Genomic DNA, 27,570 nt, shown 5'->3' with positions numbered 1-27,570 from the left:
TAACACTTTGTGCCTTCTGCCCTTGGTGGTAACCTATGAGAGTTTCCAAAATAAAGAAAGGGATTTACAGAGTCAACAGTAGTATTTTTGCAGTGGGGATGGGTTCACGACCTAGTGTCACACTGAAAATAAAACAGCTTGAGCAGGTCTTGGGTTTTGTTGGATAGATGCCTTGACAGGCCCAGCAGCAGTACCATGGGGTTTGCTTTGCAATAAGCAGAGGCATTGCCATATTGCTCAGTTTTGCCTTTCACATGACACTCAGTACTGGAACTAGGGAGCCACGAAGAGAGAGACATTTATTTTAAAAAATCTGCACTTCTACATGCTGCACCTAGTGGTTGTCATGTGAGGAAATGCAGACATCTAACTTGATGAGAAATTCCTTAACTTGGAGCTGAAAAAGTGACAGAGCTCAGGAAGCCCCAGCCTCTGTACTGACTTCTTATAAGAGAAAATTTAGGGCAGGTGGAAGCTGCAGCACAAGCAGCAGCAGAATATGCCTACTCCTGCCTGGCTAATTTGCAGGGATGGTCAGTGGTGGCAAGTCTGTTACAAAGAAAATGCACCAGGACAAGAGGACCCTTTGCCTCAGTTTTCTCTTGCACACAGTATGAGGCAGGACCCACTTTGGCTGCCACCCAGCCTAACTGAGGTTGACTATACTCAATCCCGACCCTCTCATGGGTTCTTCAGTAGGAAGAAGCGTTAGCAGTAGCTCTGATTGGAACAGGGTAGGAGCGCCTGGATTAGCCACACCTTTCAAAGAGAAGAAAGGGAACCACTTGACAAGGAAACTTCCAACTTCAATTTTAATTTTAAGAGTCTGGATTATAAAAAACATAAAAATCAAATTGATTCTTTGTCCAGTTTAAAAAAAAAAAAAAAAATCAGGAGACCCTGATGGGGTAAGCCATATATCCCAGAAAAGAATCAGCTTGCTGGCATCACATTTGGCAAGAATGGTATAGAGTTACAGCAAGAAACTCCATCAAGGCACTGAGACACCTTTATAAACATAGTAAGTCATCTTCCCTTAGTTTGTGCATAGAAGGTAAAGGGGGGAGTTCAAGTTGCAATATGCTGGATTACAAGTAAAGGACTGTATACCCTGCAAACACAACTAGGCTTTAGCCTGGCTACAAACCAACGCCAAGATCTAGCCTATGGTCCAATCTGAAACCATCTTGCTACCTGATTCAGGGACAAGGGTCATGCAACTGGGGTTGTATTTATAGAATAGACAAACTCTTTGGCCTCTTCTGCTCTAGACTTTTTGCTCCTTTTAAAGTTTTCTACCATTGATATTGCCCATTTATATCCACCAGTAATAGCAGCAGGGAAAGGTGCCAGTGGCTGCTAGTAGTTTAACCATTGTGTTGCTCAGAGCTGCAGGGTTAGACAACATGGGCACTTAAAAAGAGCAATGGTTTGTCTATATGAGAACTTCAGCCACTGGTGGAGATGAACTGATGGTGCCTGCAGTGGGACCTTGTTGTGGAAAAAGTGCTAAAGGGGATACAGCTTTGGAGTGGGTGGTGAGAAAAGGTTGCTGGAGGCTTGAGATGAGATCTCACAGCAGAAGAGCTTTATAATGTGAATGTTACCCATTCCGGCCTGTCCAGGCTGGCAGAGAACCATGGGAAGAGAAGCAGTTTGAAAACACAGTTTTGCTGCCCAGGATATACAGGACTTCAGAGTTTTAGACAGAATTAAACAGAATCTTTCTAGATGAAACAGGGATCAAGTTTAGGAAATACAAATTATGTCCTTGGTGCAGCAGCCACCATGACAATGTTTAGTCTTTGTTTAAAAACTGCTTCTCTTTATACAGTTGCCATGACTGTAGACCAGGGCCTTATACAGTCCCTCGTTTATAGAACAGTGACAGGAGAGCACATTTGAGCCCTGGAAGCCTAGTTCCTCTCCAAGATTATTAGTTACACTTGTAGCTTTTGCTGTGTTCGTCTGCATTGTGGGCATCAGTACATTTTGCCCTGTACTCATAGTAGATGAAGATGCCTAGAAGCTGTAAACGTGTCCTATAGGAACACTAAAGAAGTTACAAGATGACTCTGATACAATCTAGAATGATCTCATCTACTAGGAAAGGGCAGTAGAACAAGGCATGCTAAGATGAAAGGAATGCCTCCTCTCCCACAGTCTAGCATTAATTTGCACAAATTATCCAAGCCACAGAGCACACTGATATATCTTTGATTCACAGCAGGTTACATGTTCCTAAGCTTCTGTCACAGGATGCCGGAAAGCAGATTTATGGAAGTTGTTCCTAAGAATGTGACCTTCCTAGCCTAGCACCGGTCATGTTCTGTGCACCGTTGTGCTGGGTGATACATCTATGTTAGCAGATCCGTAGCTCATTCTCCAAACCATAGATTTTTGCCTTTAGGTTTCTTAGCTCCCCTTGAATTTTCCGTGTTCGCCTGTTCCCTTGGCGGACCTCATGTAGAACTGCGAGGTCCTGGTCTGGTCCAATGTTCATGGTCACCTAGAAAGGGAGAGAAAAATAAATAAAACCAGAAAGACTTGGGCTATGGTGTATGATCTGGAGAGAGTTATGAAGAGAACAATCCTGTCCAAGGAGATTCATTGTGCCTAGCAAGGAGGAACTCCAACCAGTGTGTCTGACCTGCACTGACATCATACATGGAAAGGAGCCCCAGGATGGAGCGTAGGGAATGGAAGTGGCTTGTTATTACCATAGGGGTGTCCTGCCAGTGCAGTGGAAGAAGGGTCTCCACAGTGTAACCTGAAATGTATCAGTTAATGGTCAGTTGTTTAACAAATCATTTCCAGTACGATTTAAAAGGACTTATTAAAATGTGACAAATTAGATATTTCTTATTACCCAGCTTTTTTATACTTAAATCTCAATTGTAGTCTCAGGACACATCCTCTATGGATGGGTAGTGAGGATCGTATCTCGCCTTGGTAGAAGAATGCATTTGGTGATCTAATAGTTCTTTTTGATCTAAAATAGCCAGAGTGGTTTAGGATCATGGTTGTTACGTCTAGCCTGTATGTTGTCTTTTATTCTTGCACACCCTTGTGGTCAAGTATGTAATGAGAATAGGACAATACAATTAGGCTGAAGTAATTAACTAGGTATTGACATGGATTTGATTAACCATTTCCTTTTCTTTTGTAGTTCTGCAGGTTAACCATTGTTTCCCCCTTCCTTGTGGTATCATTTGAATAACCTGTGTTGTGCAGGCCATCCCAGAAGTCAGTATATTCTATGTATGGCTACCTGAACTTACTTCTGCACTGGGACCTAATTCTTACACTAAGTGCTCAGGCTTGTTCACACTGAAGTTGATGACTCATCGGCTTCAGTGAGAGCAGAATCAGGCTCTAGAATGGTCAGGAGAAAAGCCAAACAGGTTTGCACCCACTCCATACAGAATATACTTCTGCAGTTAATACTTACCTGCCTCAAAGTGGTGTTGGGAGAATCAGATTTTGTAAAGTGCTGGGAGATGATAGATAAGAAGTAGCGTAATTAGATACCCTGACTATATCCACTGCATAAAATCATACTAAACCCTAGCAATCGGGATACCTAATCAATTAATAGCTATGAATATTTTTCTCTTCACAATATACATATAGACTGTATCTTAACATAACACGGAAAGGTACAATAAGTTACATGTATCTAAAGGCCCAAGCTAGGGGAAAAAAGGAAGTCCCAGAAACTTAGGCTCCAGGGAAACAGTGGATCTGAATATTCAACCTTGCTCACCGCAGGGGCCAATCCCATTTCAGTCCTTGCCCAAAGATGATCAATTATTACCTTGAAGAGCTGTTTCTCTAGGTCCTTCAACCTCTGCCGAAGTTGCTTAATATCATTCTTGAAACCCTCCACTTCCATGCTACGCCGTTTCTCCAGGGCCTCGTACCGTTGGGTCATTAGCTGCAAACGCTTCCCCATCTTCTCTGAGCGCTCCTAGGGATAGAAGAGGGCATTGTCAACACCACGAACACGGAAAAGGGGAACATCAAACAGCCCCAAGGGGCAGAAAACCCATCCCGCAGCAGCAAACAGAGGAGTTACCTTAAAAAGCTCTCGGCCAACATCTCCTTCTTCACGAATTCTAGCCAGCTCGCCCTCCAGAGCAACACACTGCTCTCGGTACATATCTGCCAATCGGTGCGCCTGTGTGAGCTGCTCCTGTAATGACTGGAGCCCAGGAGAAAGGACTAGGATTAACAGATGCTAGATGCAAGTACACACAGCACCTCCCACCCCAAAGAGCAAAGGTGGAACCCAAGGCAATTGTCACAACACCTTCAGCGCTTTTTGATGGAGAAGCCATGACAGAAAATAACCAAAGAAGTAGCCCTAGAAATTGGAGTTGATGCAAGTAGCTGGACAAGAAAGATTTGCATTTTTAGATCTCTAAATTCCTTCAAATTACAGGATCAACGCTCTTCAGACGAGACATTAAAATAGAACCGTGTTTGTTTTGTGTCTATCTACCATTAGAGTCCACAACACTTTTTTTTAAAATAACGCTGTCCTCAGTAAAAAATTCCCCATCTCATATGTTTGGCTGCTGCTCTCCATCTCAGTGATGACTGCATTTCAATGGTGGGGAAAGCAAATTCTTTAGGTATATACTGTGGTTAGCTATTATGGATACATATAATCTGAGGGCAGTACAAGTTCGCAGGGTCCTCTCTGCAAGTTCATTAGCTGCTAAAGAAAAACCAGACTGCTGGCTGGGAGCAGCAGAATTGTGAGCAATATTATATCTGAAAGAGCAGAGTTCTCACAACAGCAGGCAAAACAGAGATGTTTTGCATCATGCAGCATGTTCTTACTACCAATAGTCAACAGCATTTATTCCAAAGGATGGTTGCCCTCGTCCATTTCATGCTTAGAAATATCTAGTCCTAATAAAGAGCTTGAGAGCTATGCAATGATATGCCACTTGGCAGATGGAACAACTGAGGAGCTATGGGCTTGTTCTGGGTGTGGAAGGAGCGGAGGACAGTAGTCTTGTGAGATGAAACCCCGTGAAGCACCATTATAAACAAACAGAGTTCTAGCTACATAGCCTTTTCTCTCTGAAGTCAGTAAGCAACAACATCCCCTGCTGAGTGAATCTCCGTCACAGCCAGCATAACAAATGTATCCTGGGATGGAGACTTCCAGCTCTAAACAGGAAACACCAGTTTCTCAGTAAAACACCATAGTGAGATCCAATCCTAGACTCCCTCAAACCTCCATCCACAAACAGGTGGATTTCCTGTTCTAGGGAACAGCACTTACCTTGAGTTCTCCACTCTGTGCTTTCCAAATTTCACTTTCTGCTTGAGAAATCTGCTTGATGCCTCTCTCCTTCTTCTCTCTTTCTGGCTCCCTACTGATGATAATATGATCCCTGCTTACATCCAGCTTCCTCAACAGACAGTCCTTCTCTGCCATCCATGATTTCTCATTGGCTCGTGCATCAAACTTCAGCTGAAGAAAGTCACGCGTGCTCTCGTACAGCAGGTTTTGAGTCTGATGGAGCCTGAAGACGGGTTGCATTAGAGTAATAATATTACCGCCTTCCCCGATTCCCTCCTTTATTTGCCTGTATTCTCATTGGGAGTTGGGATGAGAGTGGCCAGAAGCATCCCTCGCATACTTTCAAGGACTGGGTTCTCCAGGTATGAAAGGGGGTTTTTAGTCTGGAGTTTATTCACTCCATCTCCACTTACATACCAAAAAAGTGACCAAATATTCTGTTTTTCTGCCTACTAGGTTGCAAAACTGTAGGTGATTTTTATATTGAGTTTCCTGCCATGCCTAAATCAGAATCATTCTCTTGCACTCACTTATCTGTCAGGGTTTTGATCCTGTCCTGGTCCCGCTGATGCTGGATCTGTACTTCCTCTATGTGAATCCGCCTGTCCTCTAGCAGTGCATCAAGTTGCTCCTTGGATAACCGCGTCTGCTCTTCCATCTGAGACTGCAAGGCCTCCACCTGGATGGGCACACAGGGAAGGCACAGAATGAGCTCCTACACTAGGCATGTTGCCTTCTTTGAGAGCCCTGTTTAAATTCCAGGCCAGACACAGACAGAGAGAAAACGACCCGTACTATAATGTTTTATTATATAGATCTAGTTTCTCTGCAGACCTTAATGTTAGGAGAAACCTGCTTTGGAGTTCTGGAAAACTGTACCTGATTTCCCCACCTTGTGCGTGAGAGACACTTTACAAAAGGTGGGCCAGATATTTCCTGATGCATTTCTTGCACTGGGCACAGGAGGGGAGTTAGAGGGGCAAAGGTGTATTTAAGTCACTTTTGTGCCTCACTAATTCTGGCCCCAGTTGCAATTTAGAGCAGCCCTAGAGCTCTCATCACCTTATTGCTTTTCTTGTCTCATGCTAATCTTAGCCCCCCAACCCCCTTGTAAGTCCATTGCAGAGAGAACTCAATAGACTGGGAGCAAGTGGGAGGAACTGTGAGGGTATCAGAGTGGGGATGGGCTTACATGGTGTAGGGATGGGGGGTGAGGCAGGCAGAGACAGTTTGGCTGTCATATAAATCCATGCAGAAGTTGCATCTGTTGATCAGTAAATGCTCTTTACCTGCAGTAAGAGTGTTTGATTGTCTCTGTGATATCTCTGAGGACTTTCTGGTTTCTCTCCTTCAGCTGCTGGTTTTGATGTGCTTCTTTTAGTGCCTGCTACAGAGAAGATTAATTGAGATAACTACTCCACTCCTTTCTCTTAACTGATCTGCCAGCTTTTGCCCAGCAGGGAATATTGTAGGTGGGATGGCTGGCCTCAAGGAAAAGGAAAGGAAGAGCTTGCAGCTACTGCACCACAGCATCTTCCAGCAGGAGTCACTGCAGAAAACATTCTAGCACTGGGTTTGGAGTGCTCATGGTGACACATCCAACACTATCGTGATGGTTAGCTACCCTCCAAGTACTGGTCTTCTTGGCTGATATGGAAAGTCTCTTTTTGGGTACCTGTTCTGGAAGTGTAAGTATCGCTCCGTTCATGTGGATCCCTGGATTTGATTGGTCTTTGAGGAACAGTGACCTATAGGAGCAAAAACAGATCAGTTACCTGAACATCTTGCATTCCACTCTCTGAGGCCTAGTCTACATTGCTGTACTGAGTCGGCACGAGATACGCTAGTTACATAACGTAACTAGTATATCACATGTCGATGTACTTACGTCTCTGCAGCGCGGTGTCTTCACAATGCAACGTTGATGGGAGACGCTGCCTTCCGCCTTTCAGAGAAGTGGACTAATTCAGTAGATGGGAGAGCGCTCTCTCATCAACTGGGCAGGTCTACACAGACCCACTGAATCGATACTACTGCATTGATGCCTGATGCCCTGTCACTGTACACATGCCCAGAGCCCCAGTCATCAAGAACAAACACTAGAGTGTGTCGGGAAATACTTAAAAGAGCAGCATGCCCATCGGTGCAGCAGGAGCAAGGTAAAGACATTTGAAAAAGGAATACCAATGTTGAGAGCAGGAGATGCCCACTACAGTGGGGCTGCTTGAACGTCACAGCTTCCATCTCTTCCTCTATTGTGTAATTCTCAGTGATTGGGGACTGATCCTCTCCTTACTGACTTCAATAGGAACAGGGTCAGGCTTTTAGCAGATCTTCCCGCATTCAGATGTGGGAGGGAAAGGAGGAGCAATAGTCTGCTTTCTTCTCCATGTACTCTTGCCAGCTGGCAGCATTGAGAAACACATGTACAACAAATCTATGCATACCCATCCACTTAAACCCAGGAAGAAATCAAAGGCAAGAACTAACTGCATGGTGCAGCTATTGATCCAGATCTCACTTGTGCACTGAGTCTACTCAACGCAAGAAGAAAAAGCGGCCAGCAGGGAGCTGTTACCATTCCCTTTTTTTCCATCATGCTTCTGCACTGGCTCTGGCTCCAGTGTTTATACCAGGTGGCCCAATTCCCAAGACCCAGTATGCCAGTAAAGATTTAGCTCTGGCCATATCCCCTCCCCACTCCCATGGCCAGGGCCAATTAGACTGTCTGAACCAACTGAGCTCCCCTGCACCAGAGGAAATTCAGGGCTGCTTTCGGGGACTTTTGCACGACCTGAGCAGTGCAGAGGGACTAGACAACAATAGAGGATCTGGCCCATTATTTCAAGTCTCACTCTGCACCCTCATGCCACTGGATGCCCTGCTGTTTGCCCACATTTCACACACCCTTCATATCCTGAATCACAGGTATGACCTTTCTGGTGAAACAAAACTACACCCACCCAACTTCAGATCCCATATACACTGTTACTAAGTCACCACTGTTAAAATGTGGCACCCTTTAGTCCCCTGGAAGATAAAATACTTCCTCTGCAGCTCTCCTGCACAGGAAATGAAACCTGGATTTCCCAGCACTAACTATCAAGACAGTGGGAAGGCCTCACTCTATCTTGAGTCCCAGCACTAGTTTATTACATCATGTATCAGACCAACATAGCCAGCTGAGTTTCAAACATCCATGTTTTCCAGCAACACCTTCCGCAGTCTCCTGGTTCTGTTTTGTCTCTCAGGCTCTTCAGTGGCCACTCACTGTGTATAGTTCCTAGGAGCTGAACCCAAAGCAAACCCAGAGAGATGGCAAACAGCGCATTCCCAACGAATGATCTTACCTTGTGTGGAGGCTCCTTATGAAAATAGGTAATTTCTCCTGTGTCTGTTCCCACCAAAGCCAAGAGATGCTGAATCTTTTTTCTGTCTTCCAGCTCCCTGGAATTCACGGAGAAGCATCAGCACATTTCTATTCCAAAATGCATCAAGTCTGTACTCTCGTTAGAGGGTTATTATTGTATTTAAAGGAGCAACTCTAACCTGTTCTTCAGATTGTCACAGCCCATGAGACAGTGTTGTCCTTAAAACAGATTACTAGAGATCCAGTTAACACTGAAGATGCATGGCAGGAGTTCCTATTCTGCTGGTGCAGTGGGGAATTCCCCTTTCAGTACAGTCTAATAGTGGCACATGGGGTTATATAGGGATGGCAGATGCTGAAAGGACAGGGATTGTGAGTTTATTAATAAAAAGCGCATAGTCCAGAGGGAATATGACCTAGTTAGGAAGACCTCAGTTCTGTAGGTTTTCTACTCTTCAGAAGAATGAGAATGTCCTTTGCCTTAGAAGCCCATGTATTCCATCATAAGCTGGATTGTGTTGGATATATAGGGTTTTAGACACCCCTTCAAGGGGACACAAGAGCACTACACATAAAAGGAGAGCCCATCAAGCCAATCAAAAACCTGAGAAATTCCCAGCCAGAGTTCAGAAGCATTTTAGGGAGGCATGTGCTACTGAGAGCTAATTTGGTGCAGCTGAGCCTATTCAGGCTCATTACATTAAAAGACATAAAAGGACCAGAAGACAGAGCAGGTAACTCTGGGAAAACAGAGGAGTTACCCTCTTTGGTCTGTGTTTTGTATGAATTTCCTTCTAAGAATGCAGAGAAGAAATGCAGCTAAAAATTATGCAAAGCTCATGTCAAGTTAACCAGAACCTCCAACCTGCAGCAAGTGATCTTGTGTTTGAACCTGACCCTATGGTAAACTTTTACTCTTTGTTCTATCTTGGCCCTGTTATTTGGGCCTATATTCTGCAGCAGGATCCTTGGATCCTCTGGTACAGCAGATTAGGAATCCTGCAGCATAGTCATTTCACTTTAAAAAAAATAAGTTTGTACTAACTGACAAATAGTACAATAGATCTGCATGGAAGAAAGGAGCAATAGGAACTTTTTTTTTTTTTTTTTTTTTTTGCCTAGTACAGTATTTGGGAGGATTTCATAGGACCTGATCCTCAGAAATGTGGCACACCTGCATTTTCCACTAGTTTTACACCTACAGTGAGAAAAATTAATAACTTGTATTATAGTGCCCACGTGCTCCAGTTACAGACCAGAACATTGTGCAATGTGCTGAACAGACAGAACAAAAAGCTAGTTACTTTCAAGTTAGCTCTACTAGTTGATGTGTCTTCCAGAAACACTACCTCCCCATGAGAAACAGCTAATAAAACTCTTCCATCTCCATCCCTATTCCCTCCATCCCTCTTACACACCTGATTTTCAGCCGGTCATTCTCAGCGTAGAGGCGCAGCACATGTTCCCTCTCCTGGAAGAGGTAAACTTGCATGTCACTCAAAGCCTTCTGTAACTCTGCTATCTCCTCTTCACGTTGACGCATTTCCCACTGTAGTTTGTGCTAGGTAGAGAGAACAGGGTATGTGAAATGATACCGAGCATCTGACAACAAAAATGGAGACAGCATTTTCTGCCACAGGTGACCCTAACCTGCATTGAAAACTAGCAGGTGTTAGTGTGTCAAATGACGAGCTCTGGCAGAATTTTATTTTTATTTTTTTATAATTGATGGATACTACTGAATTTTATTTTTATCAATTTAAGTTTTCATAGTTGTGCAAAATTATGTTTTTAAACATTTCAATTTTTATCAATTTTAAATGTTCAGAGTTGCGGGAGCATATGGGGAATCACACGATGAGGCAGGTCAGACAATAATTTGATGACAACAAATTGAGATTCAAAAAGCTAACCTTTAAAATATCAGTTGTTGACATCATGTCAAAATATACAAAGTAAATAGCCTTAAACCAATACTCAAGTTCAAGTGGCATTTTTCTTACATTGCCTGTCTGTAAATTCTGATTACCATCAATGGAAATATTTTTTTTATCAGTGTGTGTACACTGTAATCAGGGTGACCAGATAGCAAATGTGAAAAATCGGTGTAAGGAGTAATAGGTGCCTATATAAGAAAAAGCCCCAAATATCAGGACTGTCCCTATAAAATCGGGACATCTGATCACCCTAACTGAAATTAATGTTTACTGATAAAAAACCTAATTCTTCCAAGCCCACAAATGACTTAAATTGGACCACCAAGCTTTAACCAGCAGAGGGCAGTATTGGCAGCTTGTCTGGAGGACTTTTCAACAGGGAGCTACTGCCCAGAGACTATAGCTCCCACCATGCAATGCTCTGCCTCCATCCAAGTGACCATGAAGTATTAAACAAGATGGAGCAACGTATTTTAGGTGTTTGTTATTCTGAAAAACCTCCCACGGGACTAAGGTTGGGGTACTGCAAGGAGTGGTTTGACCAATTACAAAATTGCCTCAGTGATCCTGGTTTTCGTGGGGGAGAAGTAACCAAGTCATCAGAAGAGCGTTCCTGTAAGAGTGGGGCGTGGGAGAGCTGTAATGTTTGGCGCCTCTCCCCACTTTGACCCATTTGTGCAGCTGGGAGATATTTCCTACATCTCCTGAGGGTTCTCCGTCTGTTTCAGAGGTGGCTGATTCATAAGCAGCTCCATGTATGATGTGTTAAAAGATGAGCATTCCTTTCCCCATCACCTCTTCAGTAGAAAAAGTGCCAATTTGACAGGCTGCAGCTACACAACCACCCTCTGCTTGACACAGCGAGGCATTAGGAGAAAATCCAGCTTGATAGAAGAGGTTCCATTTTGCAGGATAGCTTTTTACTTAGATTATAAACTCTTTGGACCAGGGACCACATTTTTCTTGTGTTTGTACAGTGCCTAGCACAATGAGGGCAGGGCCCATGACTGGGGCTCCCAATTGCTACTGCAATACAAATAAAGTCTGTCCCCATAAAGTGCTCATTAATTTTGGCCAAATGACCATTCACTTCACAGGTCCACTGTGGAGGGCAGAGCAAAGCGAGTAGTACAAAAGATTAAGTCAACATCTAACCCAGTGTTCAGAAGCTGTCAGCATTTCTCCTCCACCTGACTCTTAAGTTGGGAGACCAGATGGCCAGAACACACTCTCTTCTAGCAGCTCAAAACTAGTGATTCCCTTTCAGCTCAGTCCTGCCACCTTCCCCAGCAATTCCCACCATGAAGGATGTAGGCAATGTTAAGTCTTCAACTCAAGGAGGGTATTAACCCTTTCTCTGCCAACCAATCGTGTGTGTGTGTGTATATATATATAGTCCATCACCAGTAAGTGATTTACCTGTTCATCATATGTTCCTTTGTATCTCTCCAGCCTTTTCAACAGGTCCTCGTGTTCCTCATCAAACTCAGCGATCTTCTTGCGATAGTATTCAAGCAGCTCCCGGGAGGGACGGAGGAAGGCCAGACGCTCATTGATGGAAGGGAGAGGAGTAGAATCCCCCTGACTTGGACTTGGAGAATCGGTATATCTGGAGGAGACACGGGGCACTGCCAATCTGGACAGAATAGTGGAATACAAAAAAATGCTGCTAAAGCTATGAAGATGAAGGAACCAATTGCCATTCATTCATACAAGCTCACCGTACCCTACAACAGTGGTCCCCAAACTGTGGGGCGCACCCCCCTAGAATGTTCAGAGGGTGGGAGTCGCAACAGGGCCCAGGCCAACACCCACCTGGGACAGGTAGGGAGCACCACCCAGTTCCCAGCTGCGGCCCCACTCCTAGCCCAGAGCTCTGGCCCCTGGCTCTTGTGTGTGTGGGGGGAGGGCACAGACCAAAAACGTTGGGGGACCACTGTCCTACAATGATGAATGTTCTCGTGGCAGAATTACTTTTTCAGACAAAATTTGAACTCTACACAATAACTGCACTAGGATAATGTTAAAAAACTGACTTCAAGGATATCACCTTTTTAAAAAAAATCGTGTTTAGCTTTAGTATTACAATAAATTTAGTTTGTCTTCTCTGCCTCCAGCAGTCTGAACTCAACATTGCTAACAAAACAGGATGTGTGGCATTTTGGAGATACAAATGCCTTAATGTGGAACTATGCAGTGTTGTAGCCATGTTGGCCCCAGGATATGAGAGGGACAGGTGGATGAGGTAATATCTTTTAGTGGACCAACTTCTGTTGCTAAAGAGACAAGTCTTCCAGCTACAGAGTTCTTCCTCAGGTCTGGGAAAGGTACTCAGGATTTATGGCTTATTACAACAACCTGAAAACCACTAACTAACCCCCTTTTTTGTGCTATGTCTGCAGGAGTGTTAATAGGCCACTTCACTTTGATGGTCCCTTAGAATATGTGCGAACTACTGATGCTAAACTATCTGTTTGATCTTCTATTTAGCTGTGAGTACCTTTCCCAGGCCTGAAGAAGAGCTTTGTGTAGCTCAAAAGCTTCTCTCTCACCAACAGAAGTTGGCCCAATAAAAGACATTACCTTACCCACCTTGTCTCTTTAATGTGGAACTGTTTGCCCACCCAAGTGTGCTGGGGAGGGAGGTGCCTGTTGGAGGAAAAGTGTGGTTGGGGGGAAGGGTCAAGGTGAATGAGAAAAAGCAGTGGGAGAGAAAGAATGAGGGTTACTGGGAACAGTAGACAAGTCTGCTGCTAGGTAGAAACACACAAAAACCAACCACTGGATAGAAGATAAACGCAAAGAGAAAAAAAGAGGTGAGGTACCAATAAGCCATGTCAGTCTGTAAGGAAGAATGTCAGAGGTGACAGTATCCAATAGAGCACTGAAGTGAAGGAGGAGGGAGAGAAGAAAATTAATATTCAATCAGAGAAGAGATCTGCTGATTCTAACGTACATTCACAGGGTCCTACTGGATTATCATTGCAACCACAGCTAGAAGACAAAGTGTGGCTTTACAAGTTCTGGTTCAACAGAAGATTGTATCCTCTCTTAAGCTGCACAAAAATAAAACTCATACACTCTGACAGTAAGGGACAAAGAGGAACTTTTAAATATGTGTATTTGGCACCTACATATATATGTCAGCATACAAAATCCACATGCAATTGTGCATTTAAATTTTGGCACAAAAACTGAGCTTTGTGAAGCATTACTTTGTAAATTTGATATGTGCTTGAGCACGTGTAGATGTGCATCTGTACACAGACCTCAGGCTTCACTCCGAAAACTTGGCCCTTAGTATCCATGCTGAGTAGACTACCTTGGTTTTAAGATGTCATCTGTAAAAGGACTCAGAATAAGAAAGCAGCTTAACTAATATAAGCAATTCTTTGCTAACCAAATCCATTGCCAGAACTTGGCTGGACAGGTGAGTGCTGAAGATAGCTGCAATACAAAATGGTTGTATTGTTTCACACCAACTGTATCTGAAATTGCTTTAGGCTATGTTTATACAGCTTATGTTGGCACAATGTATGTCGCTCAGAGGTGTGAATAAACCACTCCCGTGAGCAACAAGTTACACCGACATAAGGGCTCATCTGCACAGTGCTATGTGTTTCTATGACATAGTTTCTGCCATTTGTGGAGGTTGTTTTATTAAGCTGACAGGAGAGCTGTTTCCCGTCAGTATAGAGAGTCTTCACAGACGCGCTGCATTGGTACAGCTATGCCACTGCATCACTGTATGTGTAGACGTGCCATTAGTTAAAGAATACAATTTAAAGAAAAACAATAGCAGAGGAAGGAAAGAAATATAACCATGGATGAAAAGATGGTTTTACTATTTGATTTAGAGTACAGTAGAGGAGAAAGCTCTCACAGCAACCATAACACTATGGGATGGGACAAATTAGACACTGCTGTTAGACCAGTAGAGGGAGTGGAAAAGGAAGATCGGAGCTATGCAATATGACAGAGATTAGAGCAAGTCCCAGGAGAGCAATTTAGAAACTAAATAAATAGGGAGGCAGTGGAGCTGTCTGAGGATAGCAGCAGTCATACCTTTTGGAGGTGGGAGACATTCCTGGAGAGGAATCCATGGTGCTCACTCCACCACCTGCAGAAGTGACAACAGTGTACATTTTAGTAGCAGAGAGTATATGGCCTAGTAGGCTGGAAAAACATGTTAACCCCTCTCTAGTGAGCTGTATGGACTCAGGGTCCCTGGCAGAACGATGACTAAGGCTGTGCCAAACATGCCCAGTGATGTTCAAAGACCACTGACGGGGCAGGATTTTTATAGTTCTTTCTCGATTGCATGAAACTGCTCCCCAGATTCCTGGCGTGGGGGGGACGGCCCCCAAACACCGGTGAAACACCGAACATTTTCACTCAAAAAATATCCCGAGCAGAGCCCAGCCCACCGGTGCCCGGCCCCGCACCCCCAGCGGAGCCCCGCCAGCCGGTGCCCGGCCCCGCACCGCACCCCCAGCGGCCCCCCGCCAGCCGCTCCCTGGTGCCCCACCAGCTGGAAGGGGGCTATAATGCCGAGATCCTGGCCCCTTCTAGGCCCCCGCTTCCCGCATCCCGGGGCCGCCTCCCAGCAACCAATCACTCTCCCAGGGCCAGAGCGGCGCCTCGCAAACCGAACCCAAGCGCCAGCTGCTGCTCAACGGACAGGGCCCAATCAAACAGCGCGACCCGCCGCCGGCAGCGCCACCCAACCACAGGACCCTGCGGCGTCCAGCCCCGCCCCTGCCCGCAGGGCCTGGCTCTGCGCAAGCCTCCCTGGGAACCGTAGTTCTCACAGCCCTGTACTGCTGTGTGCGCGGTGGGGGGCAACGAGATTGATCACACCAGGCAGAACTGGGCGCTGTGCATGTACTTAGGCATCATATACATGGGGTCTGTGGATCTCATCTCCATTGGATATTTTAATTTGCTGGAGCTCATAGGAAAAGTTGGAAATGGGGGAAAAAATAGGTGAAAATTAAAAAAAAAACAGAATTTTTGTTCCCATTATTGTGTAGAAATGTTGAACTTTTCCAAATGTCCTGACCAGCTCTAAGTTATTTTAAAAGGTTATCATAAACTGTTCTATGCATCCTGTGTTGTGATGATGATCTCTCTCGCTCTTGCACATACTCCCCTTATTTCCTGAACTGGGGTAGTTTTAGCTTTTAGAACTAGTTTCCAGGGAGCCTTGTACAAAGTTCATCCTAGCTCTAATAAAAATCAGTTCAGGGCCATATACACTATGCTATTAAGTACATTATTATTAATACTATATGTGAGTGTAGTGTTGTCTGTGTAAATATTAGGGATTAGGATGAAACCTTCATGAAGGGCAGATTATCCCACCTCTACCTATCGTGAGGTTTTTTACACTTTCCTCTGAAGCCTCTGGATGGACCATGTTCCTAACAAAGCCATCAGTTGTGAAATAATAGACAATATTATTCTTGCGTATTAGGAGCATCACAATGAACATATTGTAGCACAATGTATCTCACCTACTGTTTCTTTCAAAAGTGAAAAGATGTTAATTATTAAGGCTGCAGGATTGGGTCCTTGCAGTTTCTTGGTAAACCGTTCGTGAAATGGCCACAATAGAAATAATGATGGACAGAAAAAGCTAGTCAGTTGGTAAAAGAGAAAAGGAGATTGTAATATCCTGGTAACATTTTTCTAAATGATGGATCTCTGTATGCACCAGCAAAACCCAGTATATTTTAAAGCTTTTTATCTGTTAGAGGCCGCAGACTCTGGAGGTTTTGGAAGCTTTTTCTGAAAGTCCCCCAAATATTCTATATTTAGTTTTCTAAAATCAATCTTGTTGCCATTTGGAGGCTCTGGTCCGATACTGATTCCATTTTGCTAGGTGTGAATTTGAGGTGCTGGATGCTCCTGTGATGAAGTATAAACTTGGGATAGAAACTGACAGGGAAAGAGTTAACCTCTCCTTCTGGAGGTAGGACCACAGGGGCCTATCCTGAGCAGAGAGTTTTACATGGTAGCAAGGCTCAGCCCTCTGAGGACAATTAATTCATACAAGCACCATGACAGAAAAGCCTCACCTAACCAACACCAAACAAGTCATATGGCTGAAGTTCAACTTAAGTTCAAAGTTTTGTATTCCATTGCCAGAGATCCCAAGTTCAGATGTCATGGTTTATTGATTATTTAGCTGTTACTCTTGCACCCCACGACTAGTGCTTAGCATTATTTTCATAGTCTGAGGCTAACTTCTCACTAACCCTGTAAAATATTTAACTTTCTAATGTACTTACTAAGTGTGTGGGAAAAATTGCAAGTATCCAAACCAGCTTTGTTTCTTAACCCTTTTCTTAAATATTATAATCAAAATGTTCTTAATTTATTTACAAGGCTGTGTGTTTACAATACAATGGGTTTCCCCCAACAAAACCCAGGCAGACAAACATAAACAAAGAAAAGAGAGGAAAGGAGAAAAGAATAGATGCTCTTTTTAATGGTTCACCTTTAGCCGTCTGGTGATTGTTGTTAGTCCTAACTCCAGCCTGCAGCTGTCTTCTCAGATTTGCAGAGTTCTACAGCTCATCTGAGGTCAGGTTGGAAAGGCTGGATCAGAGATGAAATCCCACAGTCTGACAGTTTCCTCCCCCGTCCCAGGGGACAAAAACAGGCAGCCTCACATAAGCAAAAATCAATCAAACAAACAAACAAATCATGACTGCCCTAGTGTACATTGATAATATTTGATAAACACCAATGTCTAAGGTTCAGTAGGTTAAACACCCCTAACTTGGAGCAGAAAGTTAAGGAAAGCAAAAAATTGAGACACGAGGCAAACAGAGACTATGACACAAACTGCCTTTTCTTAGTTACTCTGGGTTTTATACTTCTCGGTCCATCAAGAACTACATTACTATGCTGCTCACAGCTGTCTTTTCTAGCCTTTTTAACCCAAACATTTTAAATCAAAACCAAAACGACCTTGAGCAGTCTCAAAGCATATCAGCTAGAGATCAGTTCTCAAAACAAGGTTCTTGGACACATTGGGTCCTTTCTAGCATGATTTTTAGTTAAATGATTTTAGACTTTCCCCAAGTGTTCCCAGGGCCTTTCATCACTTACAGTCTCTGTCTGGGAGGTCAGCCATGTTACTTGGTCTGTTGACACAACAGACCCAGGTGGGAGTAGTAGAGAATGACTCATCTATACACCCATCTCCCAAAAAGAATCTGATGTCCTCCTGAGGGAAGCTCCAGGAAGCTGGATAGAAGAATCTGTGTCCTGCTCCCCATGGAATATGGAGTGGGGTGAGATAGGGTTGTTTCTCTCTCTTGAGAAAGACAGCTGGGTGATGGGTGTCAAGTAAGGAGCCATCTGTGTCACACACACAGCCAAACTCCTCAGAAGCTGGGGCAGCCTTGGGAACAGGGTGGGGGTGAACAACTGTGCAAATATATTATAGGGCTTAGGCAGTACAGGTAGCGATGCCTGTAATTAAGATTGCCTAACACTTTCTATTATAAGACCCTCTTTTCAGTTGCTTCTAACTTTGCCAAGTTTAACTGTTCACTGAAATTTTCTGTCAGGTGCCTGCTTCAGACTGAATGTTTTAGGAAAATTTCTGGAGAAATGGTTAAATGGGTCAGATTGGGAGAAAAACACATTGTTTTGCCCATGTTAACAAGTTTTCTTACACCTCTTCTGTTGAGAAGCTCTAGTGCCTCCATACATTAGGGCAGGGAATTGAAATTTGGCAGGGGTGACCTTTGTGTCAGGAATGTGCTTTTTGCTGTTCCCATGACAAAACACCTTACATGTGACCAAGGTATAAGCCTTTCAAAAAAGTCTTCATGTGCACATATTCAGTAGAGACCTGTTAGAATTCGGCAGCTAAATTCTGCAAAGATTCCATCTCAGAGGAGTCTGTCTGTACTGAGCATGTTCAGCCCAGGATGAAGTGGGCTGAATAGGACAACCCCTTCAATTGTTGTTCCTGGCTGCAAGGTGACTGGGACCCAGTGGAGGAAGACAGAAATTGGATGAGGAATTGGGGTAGTTGGGAGGGGGAGACTGGGACTAGCTAGGTGAGGACACCTGCCTTATTCACTTAACGGGATGGATGGTGCTCTGGGGAGGCATCAGGATTGTGAAGGATAGTGAAGAAAGCTGTTATCTATAGGACCCCTGTCTTGTGTGTTGCAGAAGTTGGTAGGTCTATAGCGAGCCTCAGGCCCTATGTTGAAAAATGAGAATAAAACCAAATACTGAATAGCTGCTCATTCAGTGAGCACTCTCAGTCCCATGCTCTAAATGAGACAGGGGACAGGTAGAAAAAATAGTAAGTGTTCATGTAATTAAAGACTTGATCATGCCTATGCAAGGGGGCCAAATTAAAGTTGCACAGGAAGGTGCAAATTTTGAGCAATTGACAGAACTCCAGGAAATTCTTGTCATTTTTAAAATACATATTTGGAATTTCATATTATTTTGTTTTATCCTGCCTGTAGGGGCTTGGCTGGCCCTGGGTGGGAGCTGGGGGAGGGTTCTGCCCCTGGGAGTGTGAGAGCATGAGGCCTTGGAGGAGAGGGGGTTGCAGAGGGATCCCACCCTGCATTCACTTTCAGATCCATGAGACAGGAGCTGCAGGAGCCTCTGCTGTGGGATGAATTTTTCATTTTATGTGTTCTTTTTCATTTTATTTCACATTTACAAAAAACCATGAGGCTCTTGTGGTTGATTTTGCATCCTTAACGTTCTCTAACGTAGATTTTTGTGTGTAATGGGATGGTGGTCAGGGTCTGCGTGTGACCCGCCACAGGTGAGTTCAGATGGTTAGTCACCTTCTAGAGCACTTAAGGTCTCTAATTGCTTGTCTGACTGAAGCTGCTGGCAATCCCACTATGCTTCCCACTTGGCTTCTTTTGATCTCCATGGACGGGAAGGAGAGAGATGGGGCCTGTGAATGTCCCCTCATCCCCCAGGACCTCTCTTTCTAGGTTATCCCACTCTGAGAGAGGCCTTGGGGATGGAAGCACCCAAAGTCTTTATCCCCTCTACTCTCAAAATCAAAAAGCAACCAGGAGGGGAGTGCAGCGCAGCGGGGCTGTGGTGTCTCTTGAACAGGAAGTAGTGGGAGGGGCAGGGATCTCAGCATTCAGGGCCAAGGGTGGTATAGCTGCCAATAGACCTGGCACATACACTGAAACATCAGTTCCCTGATAGGGGTTTTAAAACCTAAGATCATGCTGGCCAAAGCAGAGCAATTGGCAGCTATGGCCACAGACAGCCATTGTTCTTTGGCATCCAGGAACTCTGGGTGTTATAAATGTGGAATAATTGCCCATTGGGATGTGCAGGCAGTGAGCATAGCCTAGATGAATGAGTTGGAGTTGGAGACCCATGCTATGTCTACTCTATTACCACTTATGTCGGTATAACTTATGTTGCACAGGGATGTGAATAAGCCACTGAGCAACATAAGTTACACCAACCTAAGCACCGTGTGGATAGCACCATGTTGGCGGGAGAGCTTCTCCTGTCAACATAGCTGCTACCACTCATTGGGGGTGAATTAATTAAGTCAACAGAAGAGCTCTCTCCCATCAGCATAGAGTGGCTAAACAAGAGAGCTTACAGCACATCACTGTAAGCTCTCTCGTGTAGCCATAGCCCCAGAAAATTCTGAGTCTATTCCTTGCTCTGCCACTAATTTCTGTGGCCTTTGGCAAGTCATTTAGCATCTCTGTGCCATTGTTTCCTCATCTGTACAATAGGGATAATTTCTACTTATCTCGCTACACAGCTGTGCGTATAGCACTTTGAATATATAAAACATGACACAAGTTCCTAAATATGGATGGATGTATTTGTGACTAGTGGCTTGGATTGGGCAGGAAGAGGCATCTAATGGCTGATGTCCTGAATTCCAGATGGTTCTTAACCAGGTACTCAATACGTGTAGTCCTGGGGGTACACAGAGGTCTTCTAGGGGATACATCAACTCATCTAGATATTTGCCTAGTTTTGCAACAGGCTACATAAAAAGCACTAGCGAAGTCAATACAAACTAAAATTTTATAGAGACAATGATTTGTTTATACTGCTCTATATACTATACACTGAAATGTAAGTACAATATTTATATTCCAATTGATTTATTTTATAATTATATGGTAAAAATGAGAAAATAAATGAGAATAAATGAGAAAATTCAGTAATAGTATCCTGTGACACTGTTGTATTTTTATGTCTGATTTTGTAAGCAAGTAGTTTTTAAGTGAGGTGAAACTTAGGGGTACGCAAGACAAATCAGACTCCTGAAAGGGGTACAGTAGGCTGGAAAGGCTGAGAGTCACTGATGTATATCCTAGAAGAGGCACAGGAAATATAACACAGGAAAATAGATTAAGTAAAAATATAGAAGAGAAGGAACACTAGTTATAAAGACCTATGCATACTGTTGCTGGTATTTGGGGAGAAAGTGAAAATTAGCAACAGGTGAGTTTATATATATTTTAAAGACAGGCACAGAGTTTTCAGAGCAGTTTTTGTTACTTGTGATGACTGAGAGTTAGTTGATAATAATCTTTTCACCAGACTTTGAATTTCCAGAGTTGCACACATTTATTTTTTCAGTTTTGAAAACAACTCAAGGCTTATCTGTGCATGGCAAACTCAAATGCCTGAACTTTAAAAACTGAAACTTTCTCTACAGTTAGTCCTTGCTGAAAACTAGTTTCCTGACATTTTTCAGGGAAAAATGGACTAAATTTGAAAAAATAGAAACTACTGAAAAATTGCTTCAGCTGGGGGCAGTACAAAAGTTCTAATTTAAGAGATATTTTATTGTTTAAATGACTGACATACTGTAATGAGGTACTGGCCTTTTAAGGCTAAAGGAGGTAGTTTTCCAGTTCCATATGTCCAGGGAAGCCCTGAAGCAATCATTTAGCGACAGGGAGTTGGTTCTGGGGAAGTCAGTGTCTGAGAGAGAGAAGATGTAAGAAAAAAGCCTAGATTACCCTTCCTTTCAAGGCTTTTGGATCAGGAGCCTTGTAGAGTGGCTGAGACAGGGCTCCCTTTTCTTCCAGCTGGCATAGACAGGTGTTTGGGGATATTAGACTGACCTGGGAAGGGTCAAGGAGTGGGCAGGTGATTAGGGGTGGGGTGACTCAAAAAGGAGGGAAAGGATTGTTGAAGTTAGTTGCTAAGGAGAAAGCTCAACCTTGGTGCCCAGCCTGAAGAACTGCAGAAGGGAAGGCTAGGGTTGAAGGCAAAGCACCTAGCACCATGAAGTGGGGGGAGGGCTGTGAAAGCTCCTGAACTTAATGGGAGAAGAGTTGGAAGCTAGGGAGCTAGGACTTGAAGGATGCAGTCCCTTGAGGTAGGGCTGTGAAATCCTGGACTTAAAAAGGGGCCAAAGAGGCTCTTTTAAAAAGTGGATGGTGCTTAATACATTAGACCCAAAAGAGGAGACATATTACTTCAAATACTTCATGCTGTGAGTAAATTATTTCTGGGGACCACACAGGGAAACTGAGGAAGGATCTCCACAGGGCCTCCCCAGACCACGAAGGGGTACCCTGGAATGAAACCCATTTATACACACAATCTCTACAACAGGCCTGTTGGATAATGATATAAATATACTTTTGATGTTTTATTGCATAGTTTAATAGCTGTATGTGCTTTACACTTTCTGCACCATTGAAAGCACATGAGAAATCAGTAGAGAGAGTAGTAATTGTTGCCATTTATTTTTCTTAAACCTCTACAAAATTAGGTAACTAAAGTCACTAAAAGGTCATGAAATGGGAAAAGTTATTATAGGAATTTTAAGATTGTTCCGATTACACCTATAGGGCTCAATTGCAGCTATAGGCCTGGTGCAAGCAGATGTTGCTCCTATTAGCTGCATCTCCCACTGAAGATGCTTATGGTGGTGCTGAATGGTCAGTTGACTTGTTTCCAGTTAGTCTGTTAAATACACCTTGCTGTTTATTAAGATTCCTATGACAATGCTAACTTATGTTTCTTTGACTTCCGACTGCCTTTGCAACTTCACTTTTTTTGTTTATACCCATGTTACAGAGGGGTAAACTGAGGCACAGGGCCGGTGATCCGCTGCTAACTCGGTCACCCTGGGCAAAGCTTGACCTAGAATCCAGCAGTCTTGATTCCAGTTCCCCCCCCCCCTCCCGCCAGCGCTCCTTAACTCATAGCAAAGAATAAAGTATGAGCAGGCGCTAATTGGATAGGTTAAGAGGCACAGTGTAAGTACCTCCATAGAGGAGCAGCACCAAATCTACATCACTCCCCATCTTGCAAAACTAAAAGGGAGCTGTGACTCTGTGTCTAGATGGCCACTGAGATGCCAGGCCCCGTGATGGAAAGCAGCCAGGGATAACCCCAAGGATCAGCAGGAAGGAAGTAAAAGTCTCAGCAGAGAAATCAGTGTGTGTGTGTGTGGGGATAACTCTGTTCTCAAGCAGTCTGCACGCTGCAGGCCCCACCTCAGTGCTGCCAGTCCCAGTCTGCCTGGCCTGGCGGGCGGCGGAGGAGGGGGTCAGTAGGCGGGGCCTGGGGAGGGAGAAGGTGGGTGGGGTGGGGCTTGGGGCGGGGCTCTCTAGAGGGGTTCTAGGGCGGTGGGCGGCACGAGAGGGGAGGGGCTCTGTGGGGGAGTTCGAGGGCGGGGCTGGGAAGGAGTGGCGGGGGGAGGGGTCAAGTCGCTCCCTTGCATTCGTTCAGACAATGGGGGAAATGGAATGTCGCTACCGGAAGTGAATCTTTGAACCGTTTCACACATTCCTCCGCGCCGGAAGTGGATGTGGTTGCCGCCGTGGCCGGTTTTAAGGGCCGGGAAGAGGGGTGGGGGGGCTGAGCTGGGTTTGTCCGGAATGGATCTCTGAGCCCCAGATAGGGTGTGAGGCGAGGGGGAGTTCCGGGTGTCCTGCTGGCATCTGGGACTCTTTTTTCGGGTTGCAGGCGGAGGGGCACTCTGTCATTTGCTTCCGGCGGGGAGATTTTTTTTTTCTGACACACGTAACTTCCGGCCAAGCTAGACTCGGAGAGGAGGAGGGGAAGAAAAAAAAAAAAAAAAAAAAAAGAAGAGAGAACCCGACGGGGAAACAAAAACAAACGGGCGGAGCCGCCGTGGCGGGCCCCGGGGACCCCGGCTCCCTTCTCTCGCCAGACCCCTCCCGGCTGTAGCCGGCGCCCGTGAGATGCGCCTCAGCCCCCGGCCCGGCTGGCCCCGGCTGTGAGCCGCTCCCCCCACCCGCCGCCCCGCTAGCCGAGGAGACGGAGCCCGTAGCCGGGGCGGCTCGGCCGACGGCGCCCTTGGCCCACCGCGCCGCCATGTCGGGGGACGGCGGGTCGCGCTACGCGGCGGAGTTCGTGCCCCCGCCCGAGTGCCCCGTCTTCGAGCCCAGCTGGGAGGAGTTCAGCGACCCGCTCGGCTTCATCGGCCGCATCCGCGGCCTGGCCGAGAAAACCGGCATCTGCAAGATCCGGCCCCCCAAGGTACCGGGCGGGGAGCGGGTCACGGTCGCGCCCATGAGCGGGAGGGAGGGTCGTGATCCCCCCCGGGGTGGGGGAGCCGGGACCCCAGCGGTCCCCTTTCCTGGGATCTCCCTAGCGGCCGCGGTAGGCCCCCAGGGCTCCTCCCCGCAGCCCTGGGGCTTTGCTTAGCGTCTGGAAGCGGCTCCCCGTTTTCCTCGAGGCCCGGAGCAGCCGCGGACGCTCCGGTATTTACACTGCGGCCGGGGCGAAGCCGGGAGCCCTGAAAGGCCGCTCTCTGCTCGGCATTTGGGTGCTTGACAGCCCCGCCGCTGATACGTGGAAGCTCCTGCCCCCGCAGCCGGTGTGCGATGTGAAGAGCAGATAGTAATATAATATCTCTTACAGCGATGCAAAACTGGCCTCCCTTCCCCTCCCCTCCCCCGAAAAAAAACATGGCTGGGGTTTAAAGCCCTTCCGGTTGTGTCGCCTTTCTTCGGGTAGCGGAGCAGTAAACTATGGCGTCTGTGCCGGGGACACACAGTTTCTATGTATTTCTTGAGGCTCAGAAATATGGGCGTGATAAGTCCATGGATGCATGAATACTGGTGACTGATTGTGCTCAGTGGTAGTGATGGCTGAGACTTCACTGGTCTGTTACCTTTCAAAACCTTATTTGTTTGGCTCTTAAACTTGCAAAGGTGGCTCAAGTGAAAACTATAGTTTGCTCTTTAGGGGGGGAATTCTGTAACTATCATTAGAACTGTCAATCACCTGTTTGCAAACAGGAAAATGGGTATTTGTGTATTGCAGCTTAAAAAATAAAGGCCTAGAAACTAGGTCTGAGTTGCCAGATTATGCCTGCAGCATTATTTTGTGACAGCTTGTCCTGCAGTCTACTAGAGCCTTCTGGCAAAGGCAACAGCTACTCAGTAGAATGCACTTGGAACAATTTGAAATTAAAACACAATTCTTATGTGCAGACAAGAATAAATCAACTTTAAAATAGAGTAGCAAAAATAAAAAGATTAAAATGATTGAGAGAGGAAGGCGAACCAAAAGAGATGGTGTAGCAGTGAAGGTAATAGTTTGAAGAAGCTACTACTTACATTTCGTGTTCATCAGGCTTTTTCTCTTCTGTTCTCTGAGAGTTGCTGGAATCTGCTTAGTTGGCTTCGTGACATAGTGAAAGCTTTGACCTCCAAGGAGTTACCCTTTCTAAATTAAGCAGAGTGCTTTGGCTTGATTGTCAAATCCAGTATGGCCTAAGAAACCATTCAAGATTCTGTTCAGTAAAAACAACTTGTAGTTTCTTTGCAGCTAAATTCTTGGTTTTGGCTTTGTATAGTTTTTTTTAGCAGATTGCATTGCAGTGATCTGCAAGTTGCACAGTCAGGTTCAGTTTAAAATCTGCAGTAACAATTAGATTAAACCCTTTACACTAACCTTACTTACTCATTATTCCTCTCTCCATTATTTGAAGTTGAAATATTTTAGAATCCTGACTGGGGCCTTTAAGTGCTACTGTACTGCAAATAATGAACAATTTATAGTTTCTCTGATCAACTGGAATATCTTATCTTCATTTATTGTAGATATGCTGTTTAATTTCTTAAATGTGTCTTAAAAAGCACTAGAAAACTTAATTGTGCTTCCTTGGAAATTAACACCAAATTTTTATAAGAGTTGGATTACACTCTGTTTTTTATGTCTGTTTGACTTTTTGGAAGATGATGCTCTAAGACCCCATCTATGAGGGCTACATTTTTTATTGTTGTATTCGCATCTTTATTACATGTCTAGCTCCCTTCATGTCTGTATGCGCCAACATCCCTGCCTGAAGTGCTGTGGATTATTTGGAGTTAGTTGCTTTTATTATTTAGAGTTTGAAACATCTAGGGTATATGGACCTTTTGTAAAAGCCCTACAAGGTGGTAACCCTTACCATATGGTTCCCGCCTTGAAAGCCTCCCCTCTGTTCTAACTCAGTCTAAGGTGGTAATAGTCTATTTTAAGCTATAATATAGTTTATATCTGTATTTTCCATATTGAGGCAAATGAATAGTTTTTTCTTACTCCTAACACAAATATTGGGAGAAGCTCATTAATTATTAAGTTATTGTGCTTTTCTAAAATAGAAGATTCTCAGATTAGAATACTAAATAAACCTTGACTTCTCTTTCTGTGATCAGTTGATAATTTGCACTGTTTAATTCTAGGGAAACGGTTCTGGATTTGTGGGAGAGATTATGGTGCTGTCCTTAGATCATGAAGCAGTAAAATCTGTCTCTGTGTCTCTCTCTCTCTCTCTATTTAGGACTGGCAGCCTCCATTTGCATGTGAAGTACAAAGCTTTCGTTTCACCCCACGAGTCCAGCGCTTGAATGAATTGGAGGTGAGCTTTTGCACTATTGATATAATTCTGTATTCACACACAAAGCAATAGGTCTCCTTGCTTGAGTTATGCATCTTGGTTTCTGGATTGATAGGTAGATTTCAGAATCTGACAGACCACGTGAGTGTTTACAATTGCCACTATCAGAGTTTGATTAAAGTAACTCTTCAAGACTTTGACAAGTAGCATGTTGTGTAGTAAGAGTAGCCCTCAGAACTCCACACGCACTGAAGAAAATCTGTTTTTTCCTAAGGTATTTACTGCTCTTCTTAAACCCCACATTGCCTAGTACTTAACCACCTTGATAATATCTCTTAAAAAAAACAAACAAAAACACATGTTAAGAATTCATTTTATAGGTCTAGCCCGGTTAATTTTTAGTCCTAAAAATTAACAGGAGCCTTTTAAAAATAGTGCAAGTCCCTTTCTGTCCAGATTTCACCAAAGGTATCTCTCCTTTCCCCACACTGGTTCTTAAATCTCCATTCTGTTCAGATACCGAACCATTGTGAGCTAAGTTCGTAAAAAGACGTAGGTGCCTTACTGCTACGTTAGACACCTAAGTCCAAGAGTGAGGTCCCCTGGGATTCACAAAATCCTTGCTCAGCTGCTGCCAAACCTTGTTAGGTGCCTACAGTTGCTTGGTGCCTATGTTTTTGCAGTAAAGGTTTCTTAGGTGCTGTGTTTCTGCCTCTGTGCATGTGCACTGTAATCTCACTCTAGGCATCTGGATGTCTAAGCCCCGGAATTATGCATGAATTGGGAGGAAAATAGGCATTCCTCTGCCTAACACACAAGCAGGTCCAGATCCAGGCAGAAAATAATTTTGAGCCTGGTGGTTAGGGTACTCACCTGGGATGTGGGATACCCTCAGTTCAAGTCCTCTTCTGCCACCTTGCAGGTGAGTGCCCTAACCACTGATCTATAGGATATTCTGATGTGGGGCTCCCTCATTTTATGGGCTAAAATTTATGAGTGAGGTACTGTCTTCCCGTGGCCTCCCGCCCCCGGTCTCTTGCAAAAAAACCCAACAATGTAGGCACCTAATGCGGAG

The 27,570-nt window shown here is 44.6% G+C and overlaps 2 protein-coding genes across 6 annotated transcripts in view; one reads left to right on the top strand and one right to left on the bottom strand.

Moving 5' to 3' along the window:
* Positions 1-534: 534 nt before the first annotated feature.
* On the bottom strand, positions 535-15,281 carry CCDC77 (coiled-coil domain containing 77). 4 transcript variants are annotated; one of them, XM_067536309.1, is made up of 12 exons: positions 15,156-15,281; positions 14,693-14,747; positions 12,047-12,263; positions 10,109-10,251; positions 8,671-8,767; positions 6,996-7,068; positions 6,610-6,707; positions 5,851-5,999; positions 5,300-5,543; positions 4,079-4,204; positions 3,818-3,970; positions 535-2,509 (listed from the first exon to the last, which is right to left on the bottom strand). In XM_067536309.1, the coding sequence occupies exons 2-12, from the start codon at positions 14,728-14,730 to the stop codon at positions 2,363-2,365; spliced, it is 1,485 nt and encodes a 494-aa protein (XP_067392410.1). In that variant the 5' UTR covers positions 14,731-14,747; positions 15,156-15,281; the 3' UTR covers positions 535-2,362. The 4 variants fall into 4 exon arrangements, with proteins under 4 accessions (XP_067392410.1, XP_067392408.1, XP_067392411.1 ...); XM_067536307.1 differs by lacking the exon at positions 15,156-15,281 and having other exon boundaries at positions 14,693-14,952; XM_067536310.1 differs by lacking the exon at positions 15,156-15,281 and having other exon boundaries at positions 5,300-5,393; positions 14,693-14,952.
* Positions 15,282-23,505: 8,224 nt separating this feature from the next.
* Positions 23,506-27,570, top strand: part of KDM5A (lysine demethylase 5A) — a 77,456-nt gene continuing 73,391 nt past the window's right edge. For both annotated transcript variants that reach the window (XM_067536246.1, XM_067536245.1), the window contains exons 1-2: positions 23,506-24,145; positions 26,439-26,516. In XM_067536246.1, the coding sequence (XP_067392347.1) occupies positions 23,981-24,145; positions 26,439-26,516 (243 nt within the window). In that variant the 5' untranslated portion in view covers positions 23,506-23,980. The remainder of the gene's footprint in view (positions 24,146-26,438; positions 26,517-27,570) is intronic.

This window comes from Emydura macquarii, unplaced genomic scaffold (genome assembly GCF_026122565.2).
Source record: "Emydura macquarii macquarii isolate MOO-44397 ecotype Brisbane River unplaced genomic scaffold, CSIRO-AGI_Emac_v2 contig_3530, whole genome shotgun sequence".
NCBI classification, from domain to species: domain Eukaryota; kingdom Metazoa; phylum Chordata; order Testudines; family Chelidae; genus Emydura; species Emydura macquarii.
This window is presented reverse-complemented; position numbering and strand designations above follow the sequence as displayed.

Bases quoted from the DNA above. Each gene is read 5' to 3' on its own strand.
- CCDC77 (XM_067536307.1), bottom strand. From the start codon at position 14,772: ATGTACACTGTTGTCACTTCTGCAGGTGGTGGAGTGAGCACCATGGAT. The intron at 10,252-12,046 runs GTAAATCACTTA...CTCTCTACCTAG, and splicing joins AAGGAACATATGATGAACAG to CACAAACTACAGTGGGAAAT. The intron at 7,069-8,670 runs GTAAGATCATTC...TTGCTCCTATAG, and splicing joins ATAAGGAGCCTCCACACAAG to GTCACTGTTCCTCAAAGACC.